This window comes from Schistocerca gregaria, chromosome 1 (genome assembly GCF_023897955.1).
Source record: "Schistocerca gregaria isolate iqSchGreg1 chromosome 1, iqSchGreg1.2, whole genome shotgun sequence".
Lineage (NCBI taxonomy): Eukaryota > Metazoa > Arthropoda > Insecta > Orthoptera > Acrididae > Schistocerca > Schistocerca gregaria.
Window position 1 is genome coordinate 524,429,918 of NC_064920.1, and position 23,813 is coordinate 524,453,730.

At 42.5% G+C, this 23,813-nt stretch overlaps 1 protein-coding gene across 1 annotated transcript in view; it reads left to right on the forward strand.

Moving 5' to 3' along the window:
- The first annotated feature begins 1,078 nt into the window (after positions 1 to 1,078).
- LOC126357041 (uncharacterized) overlaps positions 1,079 to 23,813 on the forward strand; it is a 45,286-nt gene continuing 22,551 nt past the window's right edge. The window contains exons 1-6 of the mRNA XM_050007423.1: positions 1,079 to 1,324; positions 3,868 to 4,017; positions 6,748 to 7,229; positions 9,309 to 9,408; positions 12,414 to 12,537; positions 17,071 to 17,177. Coding sequence (XP_049863380.1) covers positions 1,079 to 1,324; positions 3,868 to 4,017; positions 6,748 to 7,229; positions 9,309 to 9,408; positions 12,414 to 12,537; positions 17,071 to 17,177 — 1,209 coding nt within the window. The remainder of the gene's footprint in view (positions 1,325 to 3,867; positions 4,018 to 6,747; positions 7,230 to 9,308; positions 9,409 to 12,413; positions 12,538 to 17,070; positions 17,178 to 23,813) is intronic.

A 23,813-nucleotide genomic window follows, 5' to 3' on the forward strand; every position in this document is an offset into this window, starting at 1 on the left:
ATCCCTCTAGTACTGTGGAAGTTATTCCTGATGTTTTATCACAATCATGTCCCACCAACACTGTCAATTTTGCTCGACAGTGTCCTCCACATTTTTCTTTCCTCGCCCATGTTTTGAAAGACCTCCTCACTGCTTATCAGCCCAAGTAAAGTTAATCGTCGTTCTATGGCACTAAATCTCAAGCATCTTCTGTTCCCGTTTTCCCACAGCCCACGATTCGCTACCATAGAATGTTGTGCTTCAAAAGTACGCTCACACAAATTTCCTCCTGATCTAAACGCTTATGTTTCATACTAGTAGCACAACATATGGTACGTAGTTAAAGATACAAGAAGACTTTTGTTCAGCAATGGACTCTCCGCCTGTGTCGGTCTGCTCTGTATGTCCTACTTCGTTCGTCCTTCAAGCTTTACGTTTCTTCTAAATTATCAGAATTCCTTCATTTAATCCGTCTCCTGGTCCGCCACTTAGATGTTAAATTGATCGGTTATCACATATCCAGAACCCGTAGTTACTTTCGTCTCCCTTTCGTTTACTCGAATCCGTATTCTGTATTCATTACACACTTTACTCCACTGAGGATATCGTGAGACTATTCTGCACACTGACTGATGATAGTAATGTCAACAGCCAATCTTGTCATAGCTAAATTTTAATCCATCTCGCCGGCCGCTGTGGCCGAGTGGTTCTAGGCACCTCATTCCGGAAATGCGCTGCTGCTACGGTCGCAGGATCTAATCCTGTCTTGGGCATGAATGTGTGTGATGTGCTTAGGTTACTTAGGTTTAGGTAGTTCTAAGTCTAGGTGAATGATGACCTCAGATGTAATGTACCATAGTGTCAGAGCCATTGGAACCATAATTTATCTCCTGAACCGTCATGTTGTTTCCGTCACTTCTTCCTCGAAGCATCGATTCAGTAATAGAGCCAAAATATTACGTTCTTAACTTACTCCGTTTCCTTCCATTGCTAGGTGTCAATGGTGCAAGCGCTCTCTGACCTAAGCACTGCCGGTGAACGGTGTTGTAGTCCAGCCTCGTTGCCTGTGGTCGGTGCCCGCGCAGCCAGAGAGACCGCCATGCAGCCGGAGGCAGAGGACGTTGAGTGGTTGCTAGGCCCCGGGGCGACCCTGCGGCGCCTGGCAGGACTGTGGCGGCAGCAGCAGGACTACTCTGGCCTCCTACGGGCAGCTCTCACCCTGACCGCCGTCGCCCTGCTGCCGGCTTTCGTCGCCCTCAAGCTCACCATGGACCCTCCTGACGAACTGGAAGAACTCGCAATGTGTGGCTTTGTTGCCTTTATCACCAGCGGAATGTTGGTGAAGGTATGTCTTCGATAGATTTTGCATTACGTATGACGCTGTCTTCTGATAAAACAAAAAAACTTTCAGGGTTTCCAGTAGCGTCGAGTGGCTTAAAATCCTCCTCGGCCATCATCGGGTGGGGACGCTCGTGTGCTTGCTCTCGCCGACCTTATAAACCGTCCGCTCAAATATTTCCGAGACTCGTCTTATTCCTCGCGCATAACTGACGTCAGCCTTGTAACCAGGGTGCCAGCTTCGACAAACAACTATAAACGACAGATGTTGATTTGACTAGTAAGCTGTGAGTGGTAGTGGACGCCCAGCCGTAGCGTCTCAGTTTTGTTGCGCTGCAAATCGAAATGGAAAAACCTCTCTAAATAAAACGTCCAAGACATTCTTCAGAATCCCTGAGGGTATTTCCTTTCTGTCGTTACAACTATAAGAAAAGGCGTGTTTTTCTCACCATAGGCCTTTTGTTTCATTGAGATGAAGTATCATCAGTGGTCTGTCATTAAGGATATTTACAATTTTATTCGTTTTTAAGATCGGAAAACAGTTCATTAACAGTTTTTTGGTTTTTACTTATGGTAATTTGTGGTTGCTTATCACCTACAATAATTAAATGCCGCCTGGTAGCTCGCCTTGGGTTTCTTTCTTCATTCGACACTGATACTTGTAGTCTAGTTTTTAGCTGCTTTTACGTTTTACACAACATACTTTTTCGTACACCACTGTTTATTGTTTATTTTTACACTTCTGTTTGTGTACTGTGTTTTGTAGTCTTGCCAACAGTGTCACTAGTTTTCTGTGTGTCCATCTTCTCAGTGGTGCTGCAGGATTCGGCTGTCGGCTACAGGATGTCAGATAAAATACCTTTTAGACGTCTAATTTCCAAGCTTATTTTATTTGATTACCAATTTTGGCGATTTACTACGCCATCTTCAGGCCACTGACTGACGTGTAGGTAGATTCCATGTCGGGTCTTGTTATAAAAGGGTTATTGATTCTCGGATTTCACAGAGTAGATTGGTAGTCATGGGCTCAATCGTTACTCAACAAACGGATTATAATAATAATAATTAGAAAGTGTATTTTTTGTGTACACACACACATTCTTGAATGGAAGAATGCTATTGACATCAAACATTTATTGGTATTCGAATGTTGGCCCCTGTTTTGACCAGAACCGAGGTCGAATCTTCCTATAGGTCGGTCAGGGGCCTGAATATAGCGTAGTAAATCGCCGAACTGGTAGCCAAATAAAATAAGTTTGGAAAGTAGACGACTGAAACGTGTTTGCTTCGACATCCTGTGACACTAGTTTGTCTTTGACCAATACATTTCCTGATGTACACGAGAAATTATTACTGTAATAAAAAACGATCAAACTTTTAACAAACGGTTTTTCGATCATAAAAACAAATCAAATTGTAACTATCGTAAAATACAGATCGCTGATGATGATTTACTCAATAGAGCAACATGAGATCTGCACCGGCCAAGGTGACCGAGCGGTTCTAGGGGCTTCAGTCCGAGACTGCTACGATCGCAAGCTCGAATCCTGCCTCGGGCATGGATTTGTGTGATGTCCTTAAGTTAGTTAGGTTTAAGTAGTTCTAAGTTCTAGGGGACTGATGACCTTAGAAGTTAAGTCCCATAGTGCTCAGAGCCATTTGAACCATTTTTGAGTTACCAATTAAATTATGAATCTCAGTATTTTATCTCGGTCAACTACGTCTCACTGGTCATGAGACACTGCCTCGGTCGCATAGGAGCGTCCTTAGTGAACACTCGAAGCACAACTACATCTTGGTAACAAGTTGGATGTGAATGAATCGAAAAGGAATGTGCAATCTAGGGATGTCCTTGTTAGTGAAATGTTGTGCTATATGAATTCCTGCTTCTTGTTCATCTATACAATGCTTAACACACCAATGACATAGAAAATGCTGGCAAAAGAGATGTATTCTTTCTTACACTTACTACGTCCATCTGGATAACATACCATCCTTTTCGCTAAATGATACAATATACCAGTGTTTCCTGTTTTTATTCACAGTGTTTCCATTAAGAGCCTGCAACATAAGAACATAGTTAGACTCCCCCAGATCATCAGAACTGATTTCAGGTGAGTACGTCAAGGATGTGCGTCTAGTGTTTTTGAGGCATGGTTTGCTGTCCAGTTGTCTCAAACCAAAAAGACCCTTCAACGCTGCCATCAACACCGATGCTTCGCCGAGTACATGTCGTCACAGTGGTGTTTTAGATCCAATAGGTTTTGAGTGAGATTTCTCTAATTTAAAGTCTCTTTAGTGAAATGTAGATTCCTGTAAGAAGCGACCAATTAATCTCTTCTATCACAGATGTTGCCTTTTTTGTGCGAGTGTCAAGATACGCAAGCAGAAACACCTGTCTGACTGCTTGTTGGCAATAACTGTACACCGTGCTGGCACACCTGTAATAAGGTACATATGGAATGCTTTGTGATTTACACTTTCATGCAAATCCAAGAACATAAAAATCACGAGTTTGTGACCATAAAACATGTTTGCATATGTCCACAGGCTGCGCTCTTCGTCCATGGGGGACGCGCCCTGCGCCAGCTGGTGCAGCTGCTGTACTGGACCAGGGGACGCTACGGCAGTGGAAGAAGCGGCGACGCTACCAGGAGCCGCTATCGGAAGCTGTCGGACCGCGTTTACTTCTACTTGCAGGTTAGATTCACATGTTAAGAGATAACTCTGCGTACAGTATTATCATTATTCATAAATAATGCGTAAGAATCAAAAATATTTACCCTGGAAACATAGGCGAGAATTCTACTGTTAGGATATGTGTGGAAACTAGGTACTAATTGTTATCTTAACAAACACGTCAATCACACAGTTCATCCCATACTTCCATACGCAACAATATTAATTATGATTATTTTTGGAGCACAGAACAAAGATGATACAATTTAATGTAGCCAGCGTCTACTGTAGATGTCTTAGCGCGCAAAGCGCCAGTTGCCGAAGACGATGCAATGAGAATTAAGCAGTTCACACGTTATCATCTCGACGTCATGGTTCGGCGTCTCCATCAAGTGTTTCCTGCGGCTGGTCCACAACCTCGCCTTGTCCCATACTTGCTCCTGGCCGGTGTCCGGTGTTCCCTACGACGACCGCTCCCTCTGCGGCTGTTTCTTGTTGTGCTCTTTCTTTCTCTAGGCGTTCCGTCTTCAGTCCGCTCCCGTTTCCGCTCATTCCTCCGGTGTCGGCCGTGCCAAGGCGTTCCAGAAAGAGCGGGTTCCCCGGTACTATCGACACACTCCAGAGGTTTCTTATGCTGTTCGCGGCCGCTCCGGCTTTCTTACGTGTTCCTGTCATACTCCTGGTCTTGTAGGTTCGGTACATCCCTAAAAGGTGCGCTTCGCGGCGAATCAGGCTACTGTGGGTATTGCATATTCCGTCAGTGCACGCTGCAGGAGTCTCTCGTAGTGGTGGCCACGGTATAGAGTTACCTACTGTGTCTGCTCCTAGGATGTATGGTGCCTCAGGTTTCGGGCGCTTGATGTTCCCTCTCTCGTCCGTGAGCTCTATAGTTGCAGCTTCACCTGGTGCTTCACAAGCGATTCGATCCCACTTATTATACCCCTTATTCACTGACATTCATTACCGGAGAATGGAACAATTTTGTGTTGTTTCTTTAGTAATTCTAAAGCCGGATCCCACATCGTATTGAACTAGTATGTTGAATTCCGGTTGATCATGTTCTCTGTTATCTTGATATCGGTAGTTTCACTAATCATACTATCCCGAAATCTTGTGGTCAGACGCAGGATCCTGGTTTTATCATAATACATGACACGTTCAAGTTCGAGGCAATGTTATGCTACTGGCAATTTAGTGGCCTGTCGTAGCCTATGTCAAGAGTGCTCTTTACATCGTTTTTCGCATTTTCTGGGGGCTTAACCGATGTAAGACATACCACATTCACTTTATGTACGGTAGATACCATGTTTACTTGAACCCAAATCATCTTTGACTGTTCCAAGGAGCGCCCTGATCTTATTTTGCGGGCAAAACACTCTTTTTTTTTAAGGATTCCTGCTGATCTTAGCGTATAAACCCTGCATAAGTTAGAAAGGCTACACTTCTGGTCTTTTTTTCTTGTTCTTGTCACGTTATATCAGGTCGTGTGGTAGCAAGTGCGATTTGCGGATTTCCCTGCAGGACCACTCATTGTCTGTAACACTTGCTGCAGGTGTTCTAACTCTGCTGTCAAGGTGTCTCAGTCATATAGTGTCTTTGTTCAGTATACAAGTGTTCTCAATAGCCCGTTCTTCTGCGGCGGTTTATGGCAGCTGCTAACCTTAAGAGATAAGACAGTGTGCGTCGGTTTCCTATACACGCTGTGGTCTATTGTGCCGTCCGTCTTCCTTTTCACCACGACATCGATGTTAAAATATGCTTGAAAAGGTCCAGAAGAACTCCATAAACTATGTCACTTATTAACCTGAGTGTGTCCTGAAGTGGTAACCATTGAACAGGGACATGACATCAGAGATGGCTCGCTGTTTGTGGAGTCTCAGGAGTTGATACCAGAGAAGGTAGTGATATTGTGACCCAGAGACTAGAGCGAAGTCCTCGTTTTGACACATCCATAATGTGTTCAGTGTGATGTAGGAGGGATTCTGGCCAGGGCACTCCATGTCCAGAATATTATTGTCCAAAAACCATTATCTCAGTGATACAGCACTATGATGGTGTGCTTTGTCAAGCCGATACAATGGATGTCACCGAACTGTTCCCCTACTTTATGCAGTACACATACCTGTAATATGTGTTCACATCCTTCCCCGTTAAACGTTTTCTTAAGCTCGATAAGTGGAGCACACCCTAAGCACGAGATACACTCCGATGTGGAAACACCACCTCCTCTGTATTTTACCGTTGGCACTGTATGTAATACACGTAGACTTCTCCAGACGTTGGCCAAATCCACACCCTTCACTCTTATTGTTACAAGATTCATCGCTCCAGCTCACTCATTTACTGTCATCCACTGTTCAGTGCGTCGCTCTTTGCGCCACGTCAAGCGTCGCTTAACATTGACTCCAGAAGTGTTTTGCTTTCCAGCAGCTGCTCGAACACTGCACTGCTCTTCTTCCAATACCCTACATTCACTCATTGTGCTGGTAGCACTTTGGTACTCACGAGTGAATCCTTCTGCCGATCTCATGTGATTTTTTAAAATAAAATTCTCCGCAGTGCTCAGCGGTCCCTGCCCGTCTGTACACGTGGTCTGCCTCATCTTGTTTCAGCTGTGGTTACGGGAGCAAAGTACAGTGTCTCAGTGTGCCTCCATTGAAACGCCGTTAGCCTAAACCTGTACATATCTCACTGTGTGCGAGCGCACTGCAGCAACGAGAAATGACACAAAGTGTATTGTTGCTCTTCCAGGCAGCAGTTGTGCCGGCCATCATAGGCTGGGTGGGTTCTCCACTGCTGTCCCACAGCGTGCTCCGGGGCGCAGAGGGCTCCAGCGACGCACGTCGGCAGCTGCCCGCGCCTGCGTGGCTACCTCTGGACATCCAAGTGTCACCCACATATGAACTGCTGTACGCGATGCTATCATTCTGCCTTCTGATAGCTTCCGAGACTTCGGTCAGCGTCGACAGTTTCTTCATTCACCTCATGCTGATGATTTCTGCAGAAATAGAGGTCTTAAGTCACAATGTGTCAGCCATGCAGAGAATTCGTACGAAGATTCCACAATACAAGGCTGAGGATTGGTGTTCCAGTGTACAAATAAACAATGAAACGCTGAAATTTTCTCGCAGCCAGCATTCCTTAAATACTACGCTGATAACAAAAGATTTTTCAGATGAGGAGATATATTTCCAGCTCGTGAACAACGTTCGACATCATCAAGCGATATTTAGGTAAATATAATCCTGATATTTATACTACGGTACCGCAGTACTACAAAGTTTATGCTCATTTTCTTTAGTCGACACTTCGCTAATGCCTTTTCGACAGCCACTAAATCTACGATCATTATGGAAAAGCTAACAAAAAAAATTGTAACGAATTGGGAACAATTGTGTAGAAAGTAGGAAATCTGTTTATGTATGATTAAAAACCAAAAAAATAGTTGACTACTATTTTAGTCCAGTAAAACTGTGATAACATGTCATTGGCAAACTTAATATTTATTGCAGTGATTACAGAACATAAACAGCTATTGCATCATGACAAAACTCAAAAGGTTACTGAATCGCAGCATAATTTCAACTTAGAAAACGCTGCACTGTCATTCGGAATTACCAGGTGGCAAATCCTCGTCTGACCCTCCAGATTCAAATTTCCTGGAAAGCCTCTAAATGACGAGACGGTTTCCTTGACAGGCTGATGTCCTTCCTGCCTTCGTCCTATCTGGGACTGTGTACCAGTCATTAATTGTAATCACTTACGTAATGTCATGCATCTAATGTGGTAAAGTCCACTGCAGTCACAGGTATGCTTCTTGGTTTTGCTGTTTCAACTAAAAATTGGGTGAGGGGTGCATTTGTTCTTCAAGTAAACAAACTAATAACTATCCGACGTCAATATGTGGGAAAAGGCTTTCACAATCATACAAAACGGAACAACGCCGCTGCTCATAATCCTTCACTGCGAGTTATCAGAATTAACTGCAGTACGTACACTGAAGTTATAGTACCTAAATTTGAGTTTAGAAAGATGTTTTCAGCTTTGCATGTAAGAGTTTTCTTTCACCACCTGTGTATGTCGGTCACTCATTTTATAATTTAGAAGAAGAAAACATATTTTTAGAGCACGATGGAGTCGAACGATATTTATGACTGAGGATGCAGTTAAATGGCTCTGAGCACTATGGGGCTTAACATCTGTGGTCATCAGTCCCCTAGAACTTAGAACTACTTAAACCTAACTAACCTAAGGACATCACACACATCCATGCCCGAGGCAGGATTCGAACCTGCGACCGTAGCGAGGATGCAGTTAGATGGATTCTTTTGTGATGTACGTAGCTAATAGCTCGTGAACACTTACAGCGATCTCTTTTACTCTCGAAAATGCGACAACAGCAGTTGACTTATTGTGTCTAAGATTTTCCTGTTAAGATTGTTAACGTAATTGACTGGGATTGCAAAGTAAAATAATTGACATATTATCACCTTATGCATGTTTATTCTTCCTGTACTTACAGTTTCTTTAGCTCTAAATATTATCGTGTTCTGAAACTTGCTGGAAGGCAAAAACACTGTGCCAGACTAGGAATACAACGCGTGTTATTCACTTTTTACAGGCAAGTGCTCTGCCAATTCAGTTACCCTAATACGACTTTCGAACACTCCTCACAGCTTTACTTCCGCCAGTACCTAGTGTCCAGCTTTCAACACTTTACAGAAACTCTCCTGTGAAACTTGTAAAAGTAGCACTACCGGAAGAAAGTGTGCTCTGATATGAAACTTCCTGGCAGATTAAAAATTTGTGCCTGTCCTACACTCGAAGTCGTGCCGTTGCCTTTCGCAGGAAGAGTGAAAACCTCATTCTGAAAACGTCCGCTGGTCTCGGCTAAGCAATGTCTCTGCAATAACCTTTCTTCCTGGAGCGTTAGTCTTGCAAGTTTCGCAGGAGAGCTTCTGCGTGGTTTGGAAGTTAGGAAACCAGGTTCTGGCGGAAGTACAACTCTTACGACAAATTAGTCGGTAGGGCACTTGCCCGCAATAGACGAAGGTCCTGAGTTCGACTCTCGGTCCTACACTCAATTTTCATCTGCGAGTTAGTTTCATATCATGGAAGACTCCGCTGCAGAGCGAAAATTTCATTCTGGATTCTCGTTCTCTACTTGCAGATGTTCTACGTAAGGAATACTTTCCTTGCCTCTGAACATTTTCGTGCTCTTTTTACGCAAGTCCTACGGATATACGAGGCGTAGATGCCTCATTTGAGAGTCTTTCACTTGCAGTTCTGTAAGTCATTCTCTTCTGTTCCAGACTAGTTGCTGTTTTGCAGTCGTCAATGACTGTGTCAATATTTGTACTGCTCTTCGTCAACATGGCTAATTTGTGTTCCAGTATGTTTGTCACTGCAGTGGTAAGTAAATAACGCAGTTTGCTAGTTAATTACGACTAGGGAAAACTTAATTAACGGAAATGCTCCAACGCGCATTATATTTAAGAAATTTCCTTAGTGATTCTACATTTTAAATCGGCTATCTAAATGAACCAGACTGAAGAGAAACATCAGACGCTTTGTGAATGTGTTCTTTATTAGATCAGCAAACATAAATATCTAGTACAATGGAAAAAGAAATCAAAGAGAGGTGTAGATATAGATATTTTTCTCAGAGAATTGAGATCTCTGAACAACAGTTTATGGGTGCCCAGATGCAATGAGTCTTAATCTGAGACGCAGTTGGAGACTAACAACTGTTAAACAAAAAAGTCACGCTTCTTATGTAAAGAATAATTAGATGTACGTGTAAAATTTGCAACTTCCACTGCCACGCTGGAAAACGTAGATGAAAAGCGTGCACATTTTTATGACAGAAAATCAGTTCTGTCTAGTTTATAATGTGGCTGATTCTCCATGATATCTTGAAAGATAAGGGACAAGAGTGACCTGTCAGCCATTTAGTCCTCGTTTGGGTGTTTTGAAATATACCGGAACATTGGGCAACAATGTACAAGTTTGTGCGGATATTTCAACCACATATTCGAAGGGCTTAAGAGCTTTATAATACTCATTTTTAATTTAAAAAAAGGAAAAACTGAAATCATGCAGAAGAAACCGTTGAAAAGTTTTTGCCTGCCGTGAGATTAGCGTTCGTGGCAGATGCAGTGTCCAATCAATCAAACACGTTTGGATCACCAGTGGGGCGAAATACATAAATAAATGACGTGTGACGAGGGCCTCCCGTCGGGTAGACCGCTCGCCTGCTGCAAGTCTTTCGATTTGACGCCACTTCGGCGACTTCCGCGTCGATGGGGATGAAATGATGATGATTAGGACAACACAACACCCAGTCCCTGAGCAGAGAAAATCTCCGACCCAGCCGGGAATCGAACCCGGGCCCTTTGGATTTACAGTCTGTCACGCTGACCACTCAGCTACCGGGGGCGGACGGGGCGAAATGTGAAAATACATTTCACCAGCAGTTCACGTACGGAGGGTATCTGAACAGTTCAATCTTTTCACAGTCCAAGTACCATCACAGGTGGTTTGAAAGTATATCAAAGAGCGTCTGAAGCACGTTTTACAGCAATTTTTGTAATTTCTGGATAATTAAATGCTATTTCCAATGTATTGCCTCGTTTTGAAAGTTGCCTTGCGTACATATGTGAGTGTATGCGTCATTGCAGCATACCATGGGTCGGCAAAAAACTAGAGGTCGGTCGTTCTCAAAGGAACGGAAGCAACGAACGGTTACCTACAACGAACGGAGGAACTGAGAAAGGACTTCTAAGGAAAGGTCATTCGTTATTCCCAGCTCGCTCCCAGAAATTTTATTTTCTTTCTTTTCTGGTGGGTATCAGTTCCAGTGGCACCTTTGTTCACACAGTTGTACTTCCTTTCGTTCATTGTGTGCTGCTCCCCTTGTTCAGTGTCAAATTTGTAACACAATAAGTCTGATTGGATGAAACTAGTTTATATATATGCCAGTGCTAGTTTTTGCAAATAAAGTGCCCATAATTTCCACTTACGCCTTTACAGACAATATTCATTAAAGGAACTTTTTAGGTTTTTGTATATGTGTGTGCTATAGGTTATTAAAGTATAAAGTTTTAAAATGAAATTAAAATTAATTTATCAAAACAATTCCTTGCAGCATTTTCATGTTTTAGCTCCTGAGACACGGCTGGCAACGTTTTTAAACGGATAAAAGAATAGCACATACGTTTCTGTCGCTCTTATCACCAACCTATTTTAAGTCGGATTTCGGTCATCTGACTTTTTAAAACTATAGGAGCGCTGTTGAACGCATAATCGGCAGAGTAGTTCCCAAACGTCTGTACGAAGGTTAAGAAAGTGTCATCCAAATGCAAGGTGTTTTTCTCTTCCCAGTGTTCACTGAATGCTAACTAAAATATCATTTAAATGAGTCTCTCTCTACAGTATTATTGACCACAAAGCCCATGAAGAAGTATGCGCACCGAGTAATAGGGAACTTCGAGATGGTTTAACTGAGACCTGCGTAAAGTTTGATTATTGATCGTCGCTTTCTACTATGAATCCAACATTTGTATATGATTTGTAAATGATGAGATTGAGAGTGGAATTTTTTCTTAAATTTATTCTTGTTGAGGTCGATTGTGGGAGAATTGCTAGTACTATCAAAAGCATTTATTTTAGGGAAAAGTTCCTTTTTCAAAAGTAGTGTTCCTCAACGTGCTGGTGGTGGTGGTTAGTGTTTAACGTCCCGTCGACAACGAGGTCATTAGAGACGGAGCGCAAGCTCGGGTTAGGGAAGGATTGGGAAGGAAATCGGCCGTGCCCTTTCAAAGGAACCAGCCCGGCATTTGCCTGAAACGATTTAGGGAAAACACGGAAAACCTAAATCAGGATGGCAAGAGACGGGATTGAACCGTCGTCCTCCCGAATGCGAGTCCTACACGTAATAAATGTAATATAAGTATACGTTAAATATAGCAGTTTATTATTGGTTAAACACGAAGAAAAGTCTTTCGACCATTTGTTGTTTTTTTAGATGAAAGGAAAAATATGCGCATTGTTACCAGGTACTATTAACGCAATTCATATCTTATTACTACGAAAAGTGACAAGTAATTAGAAACTATTTCTGTGTTCATATTTTAATAGACTGTAGTAATGAAATCCAACAACCTTTCAACCTTGCGTTGTTCTCCATGAAGGAAAGTAAATTTCACGTACACTTAACAAGGAGATTCCTTTCCAAGTTATCTTGAAGGCTGATTGGTAGTATTCAGTGTTCCACGACGGGACGGAAAAATAATTTAAGTTGTTGTTTTAATCAAAAACCACTCGTTTATACCTGCAATTGCACCCCAACAAAAAGTAAATATCATACATGTTCGATTGATTATTGCATTTACTAATATCCAATGTGGCCTTGACAGTTGTTGCAGAGAGACAAGAACGTAACAAAAGCACTGAAGGCGCTGTTGGCAATACCTCCGGTCCTATACCAAACGGGATTGTACTGCATTTTCGGAAACATTATAACAGATCAGGTAAGTGACCGTTATCTGATATAGTAAAGGGTTTCGTGGATGTGAGATAGCAGCTTCAGCACTATTTCGCACAGAGGTTGGCAAATAAAATTATACGTGAGTCGTGACTGACACAAAAGGAAAAACACACTTTAGGCTCGGGTTCTGAGGAAGTCGCTTGGTTGTTGCATATACGTGTTTAAAAATTAGACACAGCTCTCATTACTAATGAAATCACAGTGTTTTGGAACCGTGGAAACGACATTTCTTTTGTGGCACAGCTTCTACTTAAAGCTTTGTACGACTGCGTACATACTCAATGCTAGTGCGGAGAGCTATGGGGAAGCGGCGCTTAGTATAGACCACACGGCAGCAGCGTTACCTGCTGCGATCAACCGAGCGAAATGAGTGCGAGTATTCTAATCAGAATCTTCCGGGGACCAGCACGTAAGTGATGATTTGTGACACGAGCTACGATAAAGGCGACGGAAACACATGCTATGTAACTTCAGTTTGTTAAGTTGGCCCATTGCCTGGGAGGGGTTTTGGGAGGGCGTGGGGAGAGGGGGGGGGGGGGGGGGGAAGAAACAAGCTGAGCCCTCACGTAGGTAGCTTAGCTGTGTGGCAGGGAGACATGAGTCGGCTAAAAGCATCGCTTGCCTCTGGCGAAAGTCACGTGTGGAAGGAAAACTTACTTAAACGTAATTATTATTCTAAATTCAAATAATCTTATATACAGCAACTTTTAATAAAGCTCCTAATTGTAACACTTACGTACACTATCAGACAAAGGAAACCGTACGAAATAGAACAAATTACTAACCAGTAATACAACATAAAATAGTGACTACCTGTCAGCTAGGTAACGGTGGACGCAACAAAAAGCAGATGGCTTTACCAATTTCAACACATTCACTGACTGGTGAGTGGAGGAGGCTGGGTGGTTGGTAATCTACAGTAAAATGCGCTGTAGATATAAGAGTTTCCGGACAGCACCTGTTATCAGTAAAACGTATTTAAGACTGTGTCACTTCCTTTAATGAAAAAAACCACAGGCTGATGCAACAAATTCCAATTCCAACTGAACAACGGAAACGACAGACAATTTTGGGAGACAGCAATACACGCTGGCGTCACCACATGGAGCAAGGGTGGGCAGCTTCCTACATCTCAAAGAAATGTTCAAATGTGTGGCAAATCTTATGGGACTTAACTGCTAAGGTCATCAGTCACTAAGCTTACACACAACTTAACCTAAATTATCCTAAGGACGAACACACACACACCCATGCCCGAGGGAGGACTCCAAATTCGCCGGGACCAGACAGCAGCGCCTGAGGCCGCGCGGCTAATCCCGCGCGGCTTCCCACATCTCCTCCCTCAACGTACACCCCTCCCCACAACAACAAAAAAAAAAAAAATAATTACGGTTTTCGCTAGCTGAAATTTAGTATTTCCCAGCTACCCATAGTACGTATGAGATCAACATCGTTCCGAAGCAAATCACAACATTTGATGGACATTGGGCAGTAGCAACTTCACCCTGAATCACTTGAAGTTAAATCTCAAGACGAATTCACCAACGGCTGAAGATCACTCGCCAATCAAGCCCAGTTGCAGGATGCATGGACAACAAATTTTTTATTTTCACTATTTCATGCAATTACTGAATGTATTTAAAAATGTTAAATGCTGTGATAAATTGCAAATTAAGAATTACAATCTTGCGTCAAATCTTGCCACAATTATGATTAACTTTGGTCTCAGTGCATGAATGTTCGAAGTTAAGTATATTCGCCGCCCGAACTCCGGAGAGGTGATGCTGGCGTCACGCTGGCAGCAGCGTAACCGTTGGTGAAGCGCCCTAGAGCCGAGGCGGCGGCTGTAGGAAACGCGCCGGGCTTAACTGGCGGAGCGCGTATTTGAAAGTGTCGCCAACCGGATGGCGGCCGATACCACAAAAGCATTCAGCGACTTCCAAAAGACTTTACACACGACCTCAAACTTCCTGATATTTCTGCTTGGTGATACACTCCCGAAAATAGTTAAAGTAAAAATATTTCTCACTTCCTAAATTTTCGCTGTTCTTGTAGTGAAACTTCAGAATCAAATAACACATTTGATTTCATTGCTTCTTTACTACAATTGTATTGGTAACACATTTTCCAGGAAGTATCTACATATACCACTGAATGTATCCGTCAGATTATTGCATTCTACCACACATGGTTGAGAGGATATGACGTCATAAACATGAGCTGCACGAATAATATGAAGTTAATAAAATATACATAATGATGGTTTTGGAAATTAAGTCGCAATAGTGTTACCCCCTCAGCGTCAAATATTTAACTCACTTAAACTAATCAGATTTTTCAATCTGCTTTGTAGGTGATGGTCTGATTCTTTAAAGTTTAGGCTATTTTTCCTTTTTTTAAATATGATTCCGTTCGTTGTTATGCTGAATTATTATAACTCTCGAATAGCAGTATCTTCATTAAATATGTTATGTTTATGTATTAAAGCTTAAAATTCAATAAATTTCAATATTTGCTTACATGTTCGAAGACGGTCGGCTATCAGCTGACCGTCTGGTGACGTCACATGGTACACGCTGTACGCGTGTTACAAGAGTGTCAGCCGAAGTTACTAGTGTTTGTCCGTACTTTTTTTGCAAACAGTTTCAGTTATTTAGTTATTTAGTGTTGGAAGACGCATTTAGAACTTTTAAGTAACAGTGGAAAGGACTTTTGTGAAGGTTGACGTATACCTTTCGGTAGTTCGCGTGCTTATGGTCTCTTAGCTCTTCAAAAACAATCCAGAGTTATGTTCCGGGAATAAGAAACATGAAAACTGCCATTGATGACTACTGGGACGGAAGTACTGTGGCACAGCAATAAGTAGCAGAAATGCCTCTAAATTGAAGGAGTCCGGAGCTGGATCATCTGCCGGGACCATGCTGAAAAGTAGTACTTACTATCTTGTAGTTTCTGTCTTGTGTAGTGGAGTATGCAGTTTCCTTCAGACAGGCATGCAAATCTGAAGGCGCAGACAATGCTACGTTCTACAGCTGTGTGAAACAGAATAAATTTACTCACAACTTTGAATACATTTGTTCCCTGCTCAAAAAATTTTCCAAGGCGACTTGTTAAAGCTAGCATAATAAAACACAGTGGAAACTTTTTAATTTGGGATATAAATCTGATTCTTAATTGCTGTGGTTATTTCGGCAACTATTACTCTTTTACAGCTACCTATTTTCTCAATTTTCAGATTTTCAGACATAACAGTGATACTTGTGGTGAACTCTAGAGCGTCATCGTGTTTGCCTTCAACAACTTCAAACATCGCAGTTCTTGTCACTCCAGGTCGTTAATTTAAACCACATCTACATCTACCTATATACTCCGCTAGTCACGAAGCGGTGTGTGGCGCAGGGCATAATTTGCGCCAAAGTCATATTTCCCTCCCTCTGTTCCACTCGCGGATCGCGCAAGGGAGAAGCGATTGTCTGAACGGCTCAGTACGAGCTCTAGTTTACCTTTTCTTTGAATGGTGATCATTACGCGATCTGAAAGTTGGTAGTGATAATATATGCTCTAAATCCTCGGCGAAAATCGGTTTTCGGAATTTAGTGATCATCCCCTTCTGTTTAGCGCGTCGTCTATCTCCAGGTGTGTCCCACTTCAAACTTTCTATGAGATTTGTAACGCTCTCGGAATGGCTAAAAGTACCGGTGACACTTCTTGCCACTTTTGTTTGTACCTTCTCAATCTCTTGAATCAGACCCAACTGGTAAGGGTCCCATACAGATGAACAATACTCTAATACTGGACGAACTAACGTATTGTAAGTAATTTCCTTTGTTGAAGGCTTGCATCCCTTCAGTATTCTACCAATAAACCGCAATCTAGAGTTCGTCTTGCCCGTTACTTGTGTAACCTGATCATTCCATTTGAGATTATTTCGAAGAGTCACACCCAGATACTTGACGGATGTTACTGTTTCCAGAGACTGGGCATTCAGTTTGTAGTCGTACATTAATGGAGAATTTCGTCTTGTTATACGCAGTAGGTTAAACTTACTATTATTGAGAGATAATTGCCAGCCGTTACACCACGCATTCCTTTTCTGCAAATTCTCATTGATTTGTTCACAACAATCGTGTGAAACTACTTTCCTGCAGACTGTAGCATCATCGGCAAACAGTCTAATGCTGCTGTCAGTACCATCATCTAGATCGATTATGTAAATCGTAAAAAGCAGTGGACCTGCTGCCCTGGGGCATACGTGAAGTTAGGATTCTTTCTGTTCATGTGATCTAATTCCGGACGACATACTGCTCTCTGTCTGTTATAAAACGTTTTATCCAACAGCGTATGTCATCGGACAGACTTTTTGGAGCAAGCCACCGTGCGGAACTGAGTGGAACGCCTTTTGAAAGTCGAAAAAAATGGCATCAATCTGGGAGCCGATGTGTAGAGCCTGTTGTATATCATGCACAAAGAGGGCCAGCTGTGTCCCGCATGACTTCTGTGTCCTAAGACCGTGCTGGTTTCTGCAGATGAGCTTCTCAGAGTCTCCTGCCACACCTTAATAGACCTGACGCCACCAGCAGTCGACCAGTGGTATGTTCGCTCTGAAGATGGTCCATGCGATGGGCTCAAACAGGTTGTTACTAAATAAATATAAAACGCGATTAAGACCGTTTTTATTAATACTTAAGGTCATTATGCCCCAACACAAAATATGTTCCATGATTGTACAACAAATCAATGTCACTGAAATTGGCCGGTAATTATGTGCATCCGATTTTCTACCCTTCTTATAAATTGTTATGACCTGGACCTTCTACCAGTCCCGTGGAACTTTCCTCTGTTCCAATGATCTCTGATAGATGATGGATAAGAATGGTAATATATTTGTAGCATAGTCAACATATAATCTTACAGGGATACCGTCTGGGACAGATGCCTTCCTGGCGTCTAAGGATCTTAACTGTTTTACAAACCTAGATACACTAAACACTATGTCAGCCATCCTTGCGTTTCTTCGATAGTTGAAAGGGGGAGTGGTGCTGCAGTATTCTACTGTAAACGCGTTTTCGAAAGCTAGGTTTAGAATTTCGGCCTTCTGTTTATCATCATCCGTTACATTACCCGTAAAGTCAGCAAGAGAAGGTATTGAATTATTTTTAGCGTTCACAGAATTTACCTACGACCGAATTTTTTTGGGGCTATTTTTAGAATCTGCAGATAAAATAGTGCTTTCAAATTTGTAAAATGAATCTCTCATTGACCTTTTGCCGCTGCTTTCATTTCACATAATTTCTGTTGGTCAGCGGGGCAGTGACTACATTTAAAATGACTGTGCAAAATTCTATGCTTTCTCAGGACTTCCTAATATGTTTGTTGTATCATGTGGATCCTTTCCCTCCCCTATGTTTTTGCTGGGCACATGCTTCTCTAGCAAGTGGTGGACAATACCTTTAAATTCCGACAAAAGATGCTCAATATCTTTGTGTCCGACGGTGAATGCTTGGAGCTGACTATGATGATATTCATTAATGACACTTTTATTTGCTTTCCCAAACAAGAAAACTCGACGCCGTTTCTCTATTTATTTATTTATCTAGATTTTTGCAACTTCCACTGACACGGAAGCCACAACGTTATTATAGTCGCTAATACTTTCTCCTAGATTAACTTCCTCAAAAGATCAGGTCTGTTTGTACCCAAGATATCTAATATGTTCCCATCTCGAGTTGGTTTTCTAACCAATTGTTCAACGTTGTATGTTGAGAGCGCTCCAAGAATAACTTCACACGAGGCTTTGCTTTTTCCCCCTCTGATAAACATTTAATTTTCCCAGTCAATGGATGCCAGATTAAAGACTCCACCTGTAACTATCGGATGATTTGGTTATTTATTTCCTGTGTACTCAAGACGTTCCCTGTAACGTCCTGCGACGTTTGTTGCTGATACTGGTGGTCTATAAAAACATTCTAATATAATGGTCAATGCTTGTCTGATTGACAGCTTTATGCAGATTATTTCACAGTCCGACCAAGTATCGATCTCAACCACCAAACAGTTAAAAATATAAAATATTTAGGTGACACACCAGAACATTAAAACATCCACTGTCCCACTGCTGCTGAAACATTGTTGTTTATAAAATTTTAAACAGGACCATCTTTCATTTTACCGTAATGCCATGGTCTTATTATATTTCCTAGCAGTTTCAAACCAAAGGTACAGCTTTGCTCTTTGTCAAACTCACATAGCTTTAATGGATGGAAGTGGCCCGTCTTCAGCGACTTGTTTCGAAAGAATAAAGTGGTCTGAAACTGTTACAAGGTTTCTCAGATTCTTCAGAGTTAGAGCTACATCAGATAGGAAAGACAGATCCTTGTAATACATCTCAAACTGATTAGGAGTACAATTAAACTAGTAAATGAATATAGCTGCTGATATTAAAATGTTATATGATACAGAATCTATACCTTATCCATAACTGTATTACGAGTAAAGCAAACCTAAAACACAGTAGTATTAAGGGAAGAGGACAGGAAGGAAAATGAAGGAACTTGCTCCCAATGAATGTTGATCTTGCGGACACTGCGTCACACGCCCAGCACGCTATTTATTACGCTACAGGCGACAACCGGTCGGTATGGAATGGGTTTACTTACTTGAAGGTGATTCTCACAGAAATAAATACGCTAGTGACCACTGTTTCATTTGAATCTATAAGCTATTTGCAACCACATTTAATGCATCTTCTCATTCTTTCAATGAAGAGCAATTTTTAAGGAGCTCTTACACATGTATTTGTATACCATGTTAGTATTAGGGCAACCTTCGTGTCACCCCACTCTCCATTGTTACCAAATATATTGAAGATGGCGGCGATGACGTCATCCAAGATGGTGTCATGTATACTTAGCAACAGGGCATGACGTCATCCAAGATGGCGGATTTTGGCGGGAAAATAGTCCAATTGTGCTACCTTCTCTAACCTAAGCATCCAGAAGACAAAAAGGTACGAAGTTTGAATTCCAACATTATAATGCATTCAAAGACCGTACTTGGCTTTTTATTATTATTGATTATCATTCATTAATATTCTTTATTATTTATTATTATTTATTATCATTCATTATCATTTATTACCATTTATTATTATTTATTATCATTTCTTATTATTTATTATTATTGACCTGCCGCCACTTGAAAATTCCATCCAAATTCTAATTCAAACACGATAATGGCTGCAAACCCTTACTTTTGTTTACTATTATTCATTATTATTTGTTAACATTCATTATCATTCATTGTCATTTATTATCATCATTTATTATCATTTAATATTATAGGCCTACCTCCACTAAAAAACAGTGCCAAATTCAAATTCCAACACGATAATTTCTCGATAACTGTACTTCTATCTATTACTATCATTTATTACTTATTCAAGATGACCGATTTTCTCAGCGAGAAAGCCATTTTCCTTTCTTCCATAACAAAAATCTGTCACAAGTTCAAATCCCAACACCATAATTGATCACATGTACGAACTTTCTCCCTCACTTATCTTTTTTCACTGGTAGCCTATCATAATCATGTCAAACAATAACCTGCAGGGGGGAAGGGACTGAAGATTGTAATTCAAGCAGTACGACCCTCACTATCTCCGCCCCGCTATATTAAATAATTGAATTTACAATTTCATATACGTATGCAAACGTGTTCAACCCTCTATTTTCAACTACTTTTCGAGGACCAGACCGCCACCTCCTCCTCCTAGGAACCAGTGCGAAGTTTGAAATCTGCCAGTAAACAAAGCTCACATGCGCTTCCGCCACCAACCTAAGGGAATTGTCTGAAAATAAGCCACCAGCACTCAACCTCTCCCTACAAGTTTCTGGTAAACGCACTAACCCTGCGCTACGTCCATGGATGGAGGAACGAATTTACTTTATTTAGGAATGGAGAATATGTATCACACCGACATGTCCCACATAATACAGACATGCAAAACACTCCTACATAACTCATTTATGATGTTCTACACACACGCTTGCTAATTGTAAACAGTTAAAAATAACTCGTAGCATGGCCTACAGACATGCGAACTGATCGGAAATATTGTAAAACATTTACCTCCAAATAGCCAAACAACTGCTAAATAATTTCAATGCATACGCTGATGGAAGGAGGAACGAGTGTACTTTATTTATTTGCGACATATCTTTTTGAAACTTTTACTTCTCATAGGTTTCGATATGTAAGGCAGACATAAGGCAGTTTCTGAACTCCAGTAGTGCACTACACTTACCAACACAACCACACCCATCAAGATATTCATTCCAATCCAGACCTGTAACTCCTCTACAGATAAATTTGTCCAGTTATTTGTCTACTCACTCACATTGTGACCAGATTGCCGTTATTACGCAAAAACAGCTCAGACTGCGGTGTGCTGCTCGGGGAAGTAAGGAAGGGATGCACTCTATTTATTTGGAGCCCTTTCATTTAGTCGTGGATTATATTTGTCACAAAACACCCGCACTGATCCCACTGTGGTCATCTGACACAGGCCAAAAACACGTATACAATTCCTAATTTCACCACGCAATAGCAAACAGCTCTTAAATAATGCAGTACACAATATCAGCAGACGAGCTCTGTACTCTTAAACTCTCCAAATACAGCACCTCATAGTGCACAGACATGCTCGCAAAACAGTGTAACTGACGCGCCCAAACACCACCAGCTACCAAACCGTCCAAAAGTCTCTGCTCGGCCTCCCCCAAACATGACCTCAACACAGTCGCATTCGCACCTATCACCGGAGAAACTGATATCGCCTATTCGCCTTAGATTACGCTCCAAGGCAGGCCTGGCGCGCGTGCGGTCGGCGGGGAAGGGATTCCAGAGTCTCCAGCCAAGTTCAGCTTCCAATAGCTCGTAACAGCCGACACATGTGAAAGCTGCATTGTTCTTCTCATGTATACCGCCAGCGTCTCAGGTCTGGACCTGTCTTCACGTCTATTCTCAGAATAGCACATAGCTCATTGACACACTCGATTAACGCGGCCGGGAAAACATTTACTACTCGCATGCAACCGAGATGGTGATGGAAAACCAAATCACTCTGATCTGCGCTGCAGGCACGTGTATTCATTGAGAACACTCCATTTATATGTTTCGAACAACTTTTTTAACCACACAGTGTCTATCACGCTATCACAAAACACCAATCCCAGATGTGCCCATAGACACGCACACAATCATAATTTCAGTACACACTATAGGAAACTGCTACTAAATAATACATCACACAGATGTGTAGATACTCTCAGTGCTCGTACACTATCCTACTAACGCATAGCAGAGCCTGCAGATCCGCTCGCAAAATAACTCAGCAGACGTGCTTAGGTACCCCCACTCTGCACCCTTTCCACAGGATCGTGAAGTCACCCATCCGTCTGATCTCAGACCTCGCACAGCCCGTGCTCGACTTTCGCAAGCATGAGTTGGCGCGGTCAACACGCTCATCAGCGGTCAAAGCACGCATATACGTCAATCCAGGACTGCGATCCCGAACCGCGACCACCTAACGAGGGTGAAAGTCAACTTTATATCAACGTAGCATAATTCCAAAGCGCAGCCTCCATACGCTAGACACATCATAGCAGCACATGCCTTTACCTCCTATGACACTGTAGCACACTGCACATTGCTCCTCACACAACATTACATGACCCTTTAACTAAACATAACAACACATCCCTGCTCCCACATCGTCGCGTGACCGGCCATCTAAAAACCTTCTCAATATTATTCTTACTTTACAATACTAAAAAAAACATCTAAATTACACCTCCCACAGCACCTAACCTCACACCGGTCCCTCCATCAACATACGCAAATGTCCTCAACCCTATCTTGAGCGGGTGGGGTCAGGGATTTTCTCTCCTTCGTGATGGCTGGGTGTTGTGTGATGTCCTTAGGTTAGTAAGGTTTAAGTAGTTCTGAGTTCTAGGGGACTGATGATCATAGATGTTAAGTCCCATAGTGCTCAGAGCCATTTGAACCAATGTTGCTATGTGTTCGGATATAGGAGTCTCTAAACGGCGGGGCGAGATTTTTTTATGTGGAAATTTATGGAATCTATAGATAGTGATATTCGACCGTTAGTGACAACAGTTAAGAGCGGAAAAATAGGTACAAATCGAGCGCTGGCAGAATGTTGCGGCAATGGTAATAACGTGTAGGAAGAGGATGAGTGCTGGTGGCTTAGTTTGAAACAATTTTCTTAGGTTGGTGGTGGAAGCGCAAGTGAGCTTTGTTTACTGGGATATTTCAAACTTCGTACTGGTTCCTAGGAGGAGGAGGTGGCGGTCTGGTCCTCGAAAAGTAGTTGAAAATAGAGGGTTGAACACGTTTGCATGCGTATATGAAATTGTAAATTCAATTATTTAATATAGCGGGGCGGTGATAGTGAATTAGCAAGAGTTCTCGCAACGAGCAAACGCGCTGTTATACGGTGATGGAGGATTCCACTGTCGGTCAAACTCTGGCGCCAAACGTATCCTTTGTCAGGCACACGGTCGACAGATTCCATCCTGTCGAGCGTTAAGTGCTCTTGTGCGTGGAAAGATGTTTACATAGTCGGACTCTGAGGTGAGGGCGGCTGGCTGGGGGTGTTACGGGCTCCGCTGGTCGCATAATGTCAGCTGTCCAGGGGGCTGCCGAAGGAGTGGGCTCAGCCGGCCACGCATACGTCAGCTGCGCTCTGGAGTTCCGTTGTGTGAGCATGGAGAAGTCATTTGGGACACACCTGCATGACCGTAATGTCTGAAATAAAGAGTCATTTACCAGGTATTTACAGAAGGTTATGTCCGTCGCGTGTATGGAGGGTGTGTGACGTAAGCGGGGTGGCGGCGCAGCGATTGTACAGTTATACGTGCGCGTGAGAGCGAGTCAATTAGCGGGCGTTCTAGTGCGGTCCAAATGTACTGTTATATAGTCATGGGGGATTGGACTGTTGAGCAAACTTTGCCGCCAAATGTGTAGCACTGCATTCTCGCTCGCACAGGGACACGTGGTGGACGGTGAGCGGTCGGCATCGACAGGTTTGGACGTGGCGCCGAAAGAGTTGCAGAGAAATGGCCGACCATTGTGTGATTCAGTTCCGAGGTAGACAATTATGGCGGGAAACGTGCGGAGGCTACGAATACACGTGGTGAGCGGATAAGGGGCCGCTGTGACGTCAAACCCGGTAAGTTCCAGCGTGTCC